An 11849-nucleotide genomic window follows, 5' to 3' on the forward strand; every position below is an offset into this window, starting at 1 on the left:
ATGTAGATTTCCTTAAAGACTCTCCCAATAAGAACTTGTTTGAGTTAGTAACACTATCATTCAACTTAATTCCCACAGTAAAGTTCCCCACTAGGATAGCCACTTGCTCACAAACAGCCATTGATAATATCTTTATAGAAAAGTCCAATGAACAAAATTATATTACAAAACCAATAGTCAATGGCCTCTCAGACCATGACATGCAGTTCCTTCTGTTAAATGTTAATACTGAACAGGATATAAAATCTGTTAAATCTGAGCTCAAAAGGGTAATCAGTAAGCCAAAAATTGATTATTTTAGGACACTCCTGAGAGACATTCACTGGACTGATGTTTACAGCGTTCATGGCATGAATGAAAAATATAACATTTTTGCTAATAAAGTGCTTACCTTATTCGAACACTGCTTTCCCCCAAAACTTACCAAGGTTAGAGCAAAGTCTACAAAGAAGCCATGGATTACTCGAGGAATAGGGGTATCTTGTAAAACAAAAAGAAAACTGTATCTGTCACTCCGAAACATTTCCAATGTTGATGCTATAGCACATTATAAGAAATACTGCAAAATATTAAAGACTGTAATACGGATGTCAAAGCAAATATATTACAAGGAAAAGATAGTCATATCAGATAACAAAATAAAGACAATATGGGATATAGTGAAGGAGGAGACCGGTAGAACCAGGCATGAAGAGGAACAAATAGCATTAAGAGTAAATGATACATTGGTGACAGATGTGTTACTGACAAGATGGGGTTGTCAGGTTCGGTAGATGCTGCTATGGATTACCTTAGACCAGACATTTCAAGTAACTTCCTTAATATGAATTTGACCCTCACTACCCCAACAGAAATAATGTCCATCATAAAATCTTTAAAATCAAAAACATCTAGTGGGTATGATGAAATATCAACAAAGTTAATTAAAGAATGTGATTCTGAGCTAAGTAACATATTAAGCTATCTGTGTAACCAGTCGTTTATTAGTGGAATATTTCCTGAATGGCTGAAATATGCTGAAGTTAAGCCACTGTTTAAGAAGGGAGATAAAGAAATAGCATCAAATTTCCGTCCAATTTCACTGTTGCCAGCATTCTCAAAAATTTTCGAAAAAGTAATGTACAGTCGTCTTTATAACCATCTTATCTCAAATAACACACTGTCAAAGTCACAGTTTGGATTTCTAAGAGGTTCTGATATTGAGAAGGCTATCTACACTTACAGTGAAAATGTGCTTAATTCATTAGACAAAAAATTGCAGGCAACTGGTATATTTTGTGATCTGTCAAAGGCATTTGACTGTGTAAATCACAATATCCTTTTAAGTAAACTAGAATATTATAGTATAACAGGAAACGCTGCAAAATGGTTCAAATCTTATATCTCTGGCAGGAAACAAAGGGTGTTATTAGGAAAGAGACATGTATCAAGCTATCAGGCCTCATCCAACTGGGAACTAATTACATGTGGGGTCCCACAAGGTTCCATTTTGGGGCCCTTACTTTTTCTTGTGTATATCAATGACCTTTCATCAGTAACATTACCAGATGCCAAGTTTGTTTTGTTTGCCGATGATACAAACATTGCAATAAATAGCAAGTCAAATGTAGTCTTAGAAAGATCAGCCAATAAAATATTTGTGGACATTAATCACTGGTTCCTAGCCAATTCTTTGTCACTAAACTTTGAAAAAACACACTACATGCAGTTCAGAACTTGTAAGGGGTGTCCCAAGAGTATATGTCTAACATACGATGACAAGAAGATAGAAGAAGTGGACAGTGTTAAATTCTTGGGATTACAGCTTGATAATAAATTCAACTGGGAGGAGCACACCACAGAACTGCTGAAGCGTCTTAACAAATCTCTGTTTGCAATGCGAATTTTGTCAGACATAGGGGATATAAAAATGAAAAAGCTGGCATACTATGCTTATTTTCATTCCATAATGTCATATGGGATTATTTTTTGGGGTAATTCATCAAGCCAAGCTAAAGTTTTCCGGGCACAAAAACGTGCAGTGAGAGTTATATGTGGTGTGAACTCAAGAACATCCTGCAGAAGCCTGTTTAGGGAACTAGGGATACTAACTACTGCTTCCCAATATATTTATTCCTTAATGAAATTTGTCATTAAAAATATATCACTTTTTCAAACCAACAGCTCAATTCATGGAATCAATACTAGAAATAAGAATAATCTTCACAAGGATTTAAAGTCACTTAGTCTTGTACAAAAAGGTGTGCATTATTCAGGAACACACATTTTCAATAACTTGCCAGCAGCCATAAAAATCTTAACAACCAATGAAATTCAGTTTAAGAGAAGCCTAAAGGATTTATTGGTGGCCAACTCCTTCTACTCCATTGATGAATTTCTTAGTAAAACCAACTGATTTGTATATAAGTACAACATAACTTCTGCACAGTTTCAGTGCAGTAATGTGTTCATTGAAAATTTGTGTGTGTGTGTGTGTGTGTGTGTGTTAGTATAATCTAACTTCTGCACCATTTCAGTGCAGTAATGTGTTCATTGTAAATAAGTATTACAGTAGTTGTATTACCTTATAAATAAATAAAAAACTTTTTTATTTTAAATTCGGTGCATTAGTATTTGTAAAATTACTCTTAGTGTTCATTAAAAAATGACGATCATTCCACTTGGGACCTGTGGAATGGTACATTAGCTTATTTGTTTTAATTGTAAATATTTGTCATGTATTGTTGTTTTTCTGACATGTTCCACATCCTGGAGGACCTCCTCACTACGGATCAATTGGAATGAAAGTAAATCTAATCTAATCTAAAACAATAAATATGTTCTGAGAATATAAAGTGGGGCATTACTTATTGAAGGACCCTCATAATGAGGTGTATGGGCTATTCTAAGAACTGAAACTGTTGAACTGAAGAGTGTAGTAACATAGTCGTATCTGCATACTATTTCGCACAGAGTATCGCTCCTAGCAGCTTTTACTTGAATCTGAAAAACTGTGTTGTGCATCTGCATTGCATTTGCGTAGTCTGCATTGTTCATTCCTATTACTGTGCTAAGTAATTAGATTTAAGTGGTTATGAAAGTGTACATGAAGCCTGTATATTTTTGACGCTCATGAGCAAACGTATTTTTTTTTCATCTTGTTTGCTGCATTCTGCCGGATATGACGTTACGCTACTATGTGAAATACGGTTATGTAACCTGACTTTGACAGCGTTTGCGCTCTGTGGTTATTATTTTGTTTCTTGTTCTCCACAAATGCATTACAATTACGTTCAGTCCCTGTTACACTTAAGTATAGGTAATTAATAACACAGTAAACAAATCTTTAGAGCGACTCTTAGAAAATGTGTGCCATTGCAACGCAATATAATATGCAGCACATATTAGCCACATTAGTGAGGCTCGGTATTTCGAATAGATTTGTATCACGGTAAGTAGACGTCGATACACATTCTTACGTATAATATTAATAAATCCTAATAAAATTATAGCCAATCTTAACAAAGAAATTTGCTGATACAGAGGCTGACAGTTTAGCAGTTTCTGGTGTGGAGACTTCAGGACATCACCGCAAGTGACCTCTATGCATGTGAGGCCTAGGCATGCCTTGTAAGGCATTACTTGTTAGATGTTTCACATGAATGATATCTCCTAATTAGTTAATTAATGAATATCAGCTCCAGTTGATAGTAAGTTCTTTGTTTTAATCCACCATTGTTTTCAGTTTTTGTATTTAAGTCGTTGTCTCACGCAAATCCGAAAATGGCGCTATAGTGAACCAACCTTAAATGATCCTAATAAGTGTTTGATTTATTGTCATGAACTGGCTTTCATGTTGGCGCAGCAGTCTACTGGAGCTCAGAATATATCCTACTAAAGACGAACGTTAACGATAATGTTCAACTTTACAGATGCGTTCATATATTACCTTTCTTATAAATATGCGTACGCTGCGATTATCTCATGTCACTTGATTTCTATGTCGTACATGTAAGCTATAGAAGTGTAATTCAATAGCACGCACTCATGAGCAACTGAATTAGACATAGCTGTATTGTTGCAGTGAGCGAATGAGTGAGAGAGATAGAGAGAGAGTGAGAATTCTGCACAGGAAATATAATAGTTCTTTATATACTTCACAATTTAACCGGTAGTCACCGTGACTGACGAGTGTCGCGTAGGATAGACGCGTGACATCGCCTTTCTTTTCGGGACCTGGCCTTCAATGCCCTGCACACAAGCCACGGAGCACCGAGTTCGCCATTAGAGCAGAAACCCGCCACTGGACGGTCGAAAATTAGGAAATGTTGCTTTGACTGATAAGTTCCGGTGTAGGCTGGTACACCCCGAAGTCTAGGTACGAATGCGTGTTATACGTCAGGGTACAAGTACATCCGAAATATATGGAGAAATGTAGTTTTCTTACCAAACGGTGATAGCATAAAGCGATCTCCAGTGTCAATGGTTTTGTTTTGTTGTGGTCTTCAGTCCAAATACCGGTTTGACGTAGCTCTCGACACTAGTTTATGAGCCGGCCGGTGTGGCCGTGCGGTTCTAGGCGCTTCAGTCTGGAACCGCGCGACCGCTACGGTCGCAGGTTCGAATCCTGCCTCAGGCATGGATGTGTGTGATGTCCTTAGGTTAGTTAGGTTTAAGTAGTTCTAAGTTCTAGGGGACTGATGACCTCAGATGTTAAGTCCCATAGTGCTCAGAGCCATTTTGAACCATCTAATATTCAGCATTTTTTATTAGAACCAAATTTTAAAAACTTACGTTCTCTTCTTGTGTGAACTGTCGTCGTCCACGTTTCACGTTGCAGGAGACAACAATACATCTAAATACCTTCATAAAATTGTTCCAAATACTTAAACTTACATTTGCTGTTAACAAATTTCTCTTTTCCGTTCGAGTTTCTATATACTGCCAGTCTGCATTTTATGCAGTCTCTACCTTGACCTGAGTCAATTATTTTGCTGCCCAAAGGGCAAAACTCGTTGAAATCTAAGTCCTTCCCCGTCGCCTGATTTAACACGAGTACATTCAATCCCTTTTTTTTTACCTTTGTTGGTATTCATCTTACGATCTATTTTCAAGAATCCCTTCCTCTCAACTATTCTCAGAGTCTTTTGCCGTTTCTGATAGAACCACAATGCAGTCGGTAAATCCAAAAGTTGTAATTTCTTCTGTCTAGGGTTAAATTCCATTCCGAATCCGTCTTCGGATTATTTTACCTCTTATTCAATGTACAGAGTGCATAACAGCTAGAGTTGGCCAAAACCCTGGCCCCCTGCATTATCAACGATTGATTCTCTTTCACGCCCTCCTACTCTGATAACTGCAGTTTTACTTCTATATAAATTGTAGGCATCATTTCCATCCCTGTATTCTATCGCTGCTGCCTTCGCAGTTTCAAAGGATGCGTTCCAGTCAACAGTTCCCGAATCTTTAGCTAAATCTATGCTGTAAGCGTAGGTTTGCCTTTCACTTGTGTTCCAGGTAAATCCGACAGTACTGCTTCGCGTTTCCTTACATTTTTTTCCAGAATCCAAACTGATCTTCCATGAGGGCAGATTTTGACAATAACTACATTCTTCTGTAAAAACGTTTGTGGCAGTGTTTTACCGCCATGGCTTATCAAACTGATGGTTCGGCAATATTTCAATAATTCCGTTCTTCCAAACAGTAATAGCTTTTTTTTTACAAATAGATTCTAATATTTACATTTTGATAGCGATATGATTTGATTCGGCATCAAACCAGGCAATAAATTGCTAACTGATTTATGTTAATACCATCAAAATTTAACGCCTAAATCATGACTTCACTCCTTAAAAGCGTAAACGAAAGGATTAACTCACCAAGAGCACCGAGACGATAGGTGGTTGTCACCAATACAACGCCCTTCTCCACAAAATAGTCTGGAGTGCCGCTGGAAGACGACCCAGTTATGAAGGCACCGCCATGGATGTAAACCATGACGGGGAAAGGACCGCTCCCCGTAGCCGGCGCGTACACATTGAGGTAGAGGCAGTCTTCGGATCCGGCAGCGGGTAGCAAGCCGAGAGCCGATGGCTGGGCACACTTCTCCGCGAAGGACAGCGCGTCTCGAACTCCGGACCAGGAGGTCGCAGGCTGCGGGGCCTGTGGACGTCAACACACGAGGCAAGGAGTGGCTCATATTACCAGTGTCTGTTTAATGGAAGATGTGTTTTTGCAAAAATTGCAGTATTAATTGACTTAAATATCGTAAAGCAAGAAAAAGTTCAAGGTTTATTCACTTGATTTTTTTCAAGCGTTGAATTGTGGACTCCAGGCCGTCCCTTGAATCAAATCACACAGCTTACAGATTACGGTAAAGATATATTTATTTTCAAGCGAGAGTGGCGAAGTAAGACATACCGACGAGCCAAAACGGTACGACCACCTGCTTAGGACACTGACAGAAAAAAATAACACCAAGAAGAAGTTATGCGACATAGACGAAAGTTGGTAGACGTATTTCTACATCTGAAAGTTAGTGTCTATTTTAACACTACAGTGTATTTTAAAGGGAAGAGAGACTTGATTCAGTCACAAACACGCGTCCGCAGACGCACAGGCGGCGGTGGGATCGGGTCAAATCCGTGTTGACAACTGAAATTAGTTTGTCAGGAGCACGTGGAGGGCAAGTTTCACACTATGCTCCACATAGTGGGTTAACTCGGCACTTCCACTGGCCGCTAGGGCGACCCCGTGACTCGGAACACCCGTCCGTTGGGCAGCCCAGTGGCTCCTCGTTTCTCATGACTGTGTTTCGCGTCGAGTGCGAAATTAAAGCTTACCCCAGAATTAATAAAGACTGAGCCGTATCTATCACTGATGAGCCAATAGCCTCATTTGAAATGGAAAATTACGCGTGTGAGAATCCTCCTTCGATAGCCGCATTAGTTTATAAGATATGGCAAGTTAAATGTTATAAATAATTCCTGAAATGTATAAGTGAATGTCTCGGCCACGGATTATGTAATTGCGACAAACGAGGTGTCTATGGTTAGATCACGTAGAACTGTATTGGACTGTGATAGTCGATTCGCTGAAATTATTAATGCATTTAAATGAGAGACTGAAAGTGGATTTCGCGCAATTGAAAACTGCTTTTCTTACTAAATAAACAGAGAAACATTAAAACTAGTGGCGATACCGTAAACTTGACATATATACCAGATTAATTAATGTTTAATTTAAATTGTTTCTGAATACTTACACTTATAAATCCGGAAATAGAAGAAAACTATAGAAATTGTTGTTTATAAATAAACTATTGCAGATAACAGAAAACTGATAATATATCTCGGAAAATTTCCCTGTGATTTGATGTATCATATGTGTATAAAAGGTTAAATTAAGAGTTTCAGCAACTTTCATATTTAGTGTTTTAACTGACTTCAGTGGCGCCTGACCCATGTTCCTGGGAGAACAGCGCCGTTTTAGGAGCCCGGGATCGGTCGCCTGTGCAGGCGGTCAGACTGTGTTAGGAGGACGTTTTATCAGATAAGCTGTGAAATAGCTGCTGGTTCGCGTGTGTGAATTATTCAGAGTTCCTACTTTCAGACATAGAAATTTTTTCGCATTTGATAGACTTGGTGTTTTTCGGGTTGCGTGTGAACAAGCCGCGCTTGTAAGGCTTCAGTATGTAGCCGTTGTGGAATTTATAGTTGAGATACGGCGGAAATTTAATAGTTTTCTAAAGATAACTCCAGCAATTAATAGTAGTTTATTAAACCGCCTCCAAGATATTAAGAAATTGAGTCAGGCTCTCAAATTAATTTATTGTGAAGTGTGACTTTCAATTATTCTATGTTCTTATTGGAAATAAACTCGAATTTATGAAACTTTAAAAAATACGGTGGTTTGTACATGATTTTTGCGTAGCAAATCCTGCCTGAATTTATATTAAATACTTTTGTGGAACATTGGGTACATTGCGAGGAATGTGATTGGCGCGCCATAGTCGAAACGTAGCCAAACTTGTAGTCTACCCACATTCAAGGGGGCCCATTGAAGTGATTGTGCTATGTAATGTATGGGTAAATCTTTTCGTGCAGCAGCACGTGGGGTCTCCGAGCTGATCTAGCACTTGTGAACCATTTAGAACTTTGATTTTCGGCGGGTTGATGAGAGAGATTGTGTTTTATTTCGTCGTCCACACCACATGCAGATACCCATACAACATCGGTTGCACTATTCAAATTTCGCGCCAGTCGCATAAGAGTGGTGCCAATAGTGCCACTATGAGGACACATATCAGGTTTGCTTTAAATATACGGTGTAACGCTCGCGAGCAGACATAAAGTGGTATGCCCAGGTTTCGTCACACGCGACAATTGAATCCAGAAAGTTGTCCTGTTCGGCTGCAAGGCGGTGAAGAAATGCGAGGGAAGCATCAACTCGTTGCCACATGTGGTCCTCAGTCAGCTCGCACGGCACCCATCAAACACCTTCCGGTAGTTCAATGTTTCCGTTAAAATTCTGTGAGTGGTACTTCGGGAAACCTCAGGAACCAACGTGCAGAGCTCATCCAGGGTGATCCACAGATCTTCACTCATGCTTTGCTCAACCTTCAACACTATCTCCTCATAAATTAACGGTCTCCCGCTCCTTTGTTCGTCGTGAATTTCGGTCCGACCAGCTGCAAACTCTCTATATCACTTACGAACATTTTTGACATCCATGCACGACTCACCATACACTTCCGTCAACTGGCCATGGATTTCAATCGGCACAGTGTCCTTTGCGTTCAAAAACCGAAAAACTGCGCTCAATCCGCACTTGGTGGTAACATCCAACGGGAGCTCCATTCTCAACGGCTGCCAAGACAAGACTCGGCGCCTCAGCGCGGCATGCGCATGTTTACACACAGCGCGTGAAGTACACTTCATAAAAGTGTGACAAACAGCCACACACACAGACTTCTGTACTTATTAAAAAATAGGGGACCTTACTTTTGGGACTACCCTCGTATCTACGAAAATAACCTCAAACGACAGAAACCTATCAAATTAAGGAAACAAATGTGTTTGTTGGTTTTATGATTCATGCATAATTTGTACAACTAATCGCAATGATTTGGAACAAACCAGTTTACATTTTTGTTACACATTCATACGTAAATATAGAAATAAGATGACCGATTTAAAGTTTTTAAACAGTGGTAACACATTGTTAAAAATAGTTATAACAAGTAGCATTGATATCCCCGCTACGACTATTTGCATTCTCAGATTCAAGCCTAAGATAAATTGTTCTTATAAGGCAGTATGACCTCGCTATGTGTCATATGGGTTTGGAACAGGTTACGTTATTACTTAAATAAAGTGATTACAAGTATCGGATGATAACACGTTTCAGGACTTTCATTTGTGGTACTCACACGGAATCGAAGATCTCCCAGAGGTGGCGTGGCATAAGGTATGCCCCGGAACTGGTTGTAGAGAGCTCCATTCAGTGATGTGGCCACCACACCCCTCAAGACACCGTTTTCTACAGTCACGAAGACGTCGTCTCCCTATAACAAGTTCTCAAATTACCATCTACACATACATACACACACAGACATTACGCATTTGAAGAAAGCATCGACGAGTCACATGTAGCACCAACTGTGGCTAAATAATATTCAGAGAGTAATCAGCATCAGGTGTGGGGAGAGGTTAAAAATTTATCCCAGGAATTAATCGGCATCATTTCATATCCCACTGTCGGTGACGGTTTCTAGCACTATCATTATTAAATCTCCTGGGGAAGGAAGAAAGGAAATTCACGAGACGCTTATTTGATTCTGTACACCATCTACAAAAAATAGAAAAGTCTCTGAGAAATTGAACGTTATCGCTCAGAAAGGGAACGTTATGTTATTTTAATTAAATTTAGGGAACTAACTGTTCAGAGAAGGGAGTAATGGCTGAGTATGGATAGAGCGTAGATTAAGTGCATCCTGCATTTAGAGCGGAGCAGACTTCATGCCTGACGTAAAATAATTTTTGATTTCTCCCAACTACGTCAAGAGACACCTAGAACGGTTTCCTTAGTGATCTAATAAGGCGTTGTTGTGGGTAAGTCAATTCAGTTCATTTGCAGATAACTGCAGTGAACCTAAGTTTTGCTGCTGTTGAATGAATATAAAAAACTATTTTCGAAAGCATAAGCCCACGAAAAGCATGTCAGTGTCGCACTCAGTGAAACTGAAAGAACTGTGACAATCTGTTTGAAACTTACTTCAATGACACTATCACATTACTGACATTTTTCCTTTAAATGTTGAAACAGCTCCCTCTGGGAAGGGTGGAAGAGCCAGATGTCCAATCCTACTGAACTCACACACAGTCACCACTTCAAAGCTCCCTATGTAAGGAAGAGTTTCACGCGTAGAATCACACCCACGATATTCAATCCTGACACATATTCGATGTTGCTGGAATATAGAATTTGTCACCTAAGGAAAAAAACGGCCGACTTTCGCCATTTACCATACACTTGGTGAAACGAAATGAAATAATCGTCTGGCATCACTGAACGAGAGTCCCTTCATAGGGAAGTTCTGCCTTAAATTTTCTCATTCGATGCCATATTGGGCGACTTGCGCGTCGGTGATGATGAAATGATGTGATGACAACACAACAGCCAGTCCTCGTGTGAAGAGCATCTCCGACGTAGCCGGGAATAGAAGCCGAGTCCGCTGCGTGGCTGTGAGACGTGCTGACAACTCAGCTGAAGGGGTGGAAGTACACCTCAATAGGTTGAGGACTGCAGGAACACCATGGTGAAACGGAATTACAATGACAACATCATTTGCGATTGCAGACAAAACTAGAGTCCTATACATATCAAATCTATGCGAGTCTGTAAACCAGAAGACTGATTTCATCATAGGATAATTCTACAAAAGCTGCGTAATATCTGGAAAGTATTTAGTGCTCTTCGCATTCGGAGAGTAAGGTAACAGTCTGAACTGCACCTATGTCTCTTATCAATTAGCTACCTGCAATTTTAACTTTGCTTCCTTCGATGTCGATTACCGTACCTCCTGAACGATGGGAAGGCGTGGAACAGCCGCTACCTTCGTGTAGAAGGCAGCAGCGACTAGCAGCAACGCAGCAGAATGCATGTTTGGCTCTGAACGGCAGCAACCGCCCCGGCGATAGATATACCCACAGATCGGAGCGGAGGTATTTATCATTTGATCTGTAATGAAAGAAAGGCGATAATTAACTATAGTTCAAGTATCCCTCGACTGGTTCAAAGAAACACATTGCATCATAAATAATGTCTGTATCTTATCGCCAGTAAAGGATCGCGCTGCAAAATATGATAAAGCTGTGTACCTCGTAACACACGCATTATTAGTCACACACGGGACTGATACAGATATTCGCCGGCCGCGGTGGTCTCGCGGTTCTAGGCGCGCAGTCCGGAACCGTGCGACTGCTACGGTCGCAGGTTCGAATCCTGCCTCGGGCATGGATGTGTGTGATGTCCTTAGGTTAGTTAGGTTTAAGTAGTTCTAAGTTCTAGGGGACTGATAACCACAGCAGTTGCGTCCCATAGTGCTCAGAGCCATTTGAACCATTTGATACAGATATTCAATTTAGAGTCCATGTTTACTGGCCTTTTTTCTTATTTTAGTCCATTCTACCGCCACTGAAAATTTCCTACCCCACAGTCTTAGCTACAGGAGTACATGTATTCCACTGTAAGAGGCATCAGAACGGTTTTCGCTTATATCTTATGACTCGTTTGTTTCCGGGCCAGGGTCCCTTACCTCAAATTGATACATATATCGTACTTCGTCATCCCTCAAATTTTGTAACAGC

The 11849-nt window shown here is 40.0% G+C and overlaps 1 protein-coding gene across 1 annotated transcript in view; it reads right to left on the bottom strand.

Annotated features, from left to right (window-relative positions):
• Positions 1-11175, bottom strand: part of LOC126199267 (para-nitrobenzyl esterase-like) — a 49646-nt gene extending 38471 nt beyond the window's left edge. Inside the window, exons 1-3 of the mRNA XM_049936073.1 lie at positions 11060-11175; positions 9410-9544; positions 5859-6141 (exon numbers count right to left, since the gene is read on the bottom strand). Coding sequence (XP_049792030.1) covers positions 5859-6141; positions 9410-9544; positions 11060-11143 — 502 coding nt within the window. The 5' untranslated portion in view covers positions 11144-11175. The remainder of the gene's footprint in view (positions 1-5858; positions 6142-9409; positions 9545-11059) is intronic.
• Between the last annotated feature and the right edge of the window lie 674 nt (positions 11176-11849).

Source organism: Schistocerca nitens, chromosome 8 (genome assembly GCF_023898315.1).
Source record: "Schistocerca nitens isolate TAMUIC-IGC-003100 chromosome 8, iqSchNite1.1, whole genome shotgun sequence".
Classification (NCBI taxonomy): Eukaryota; Metazoa; Arthropoda; class Insecta; order Orthoptera; family Acrididae; genus Schistocerca; species Schistocerca nitens.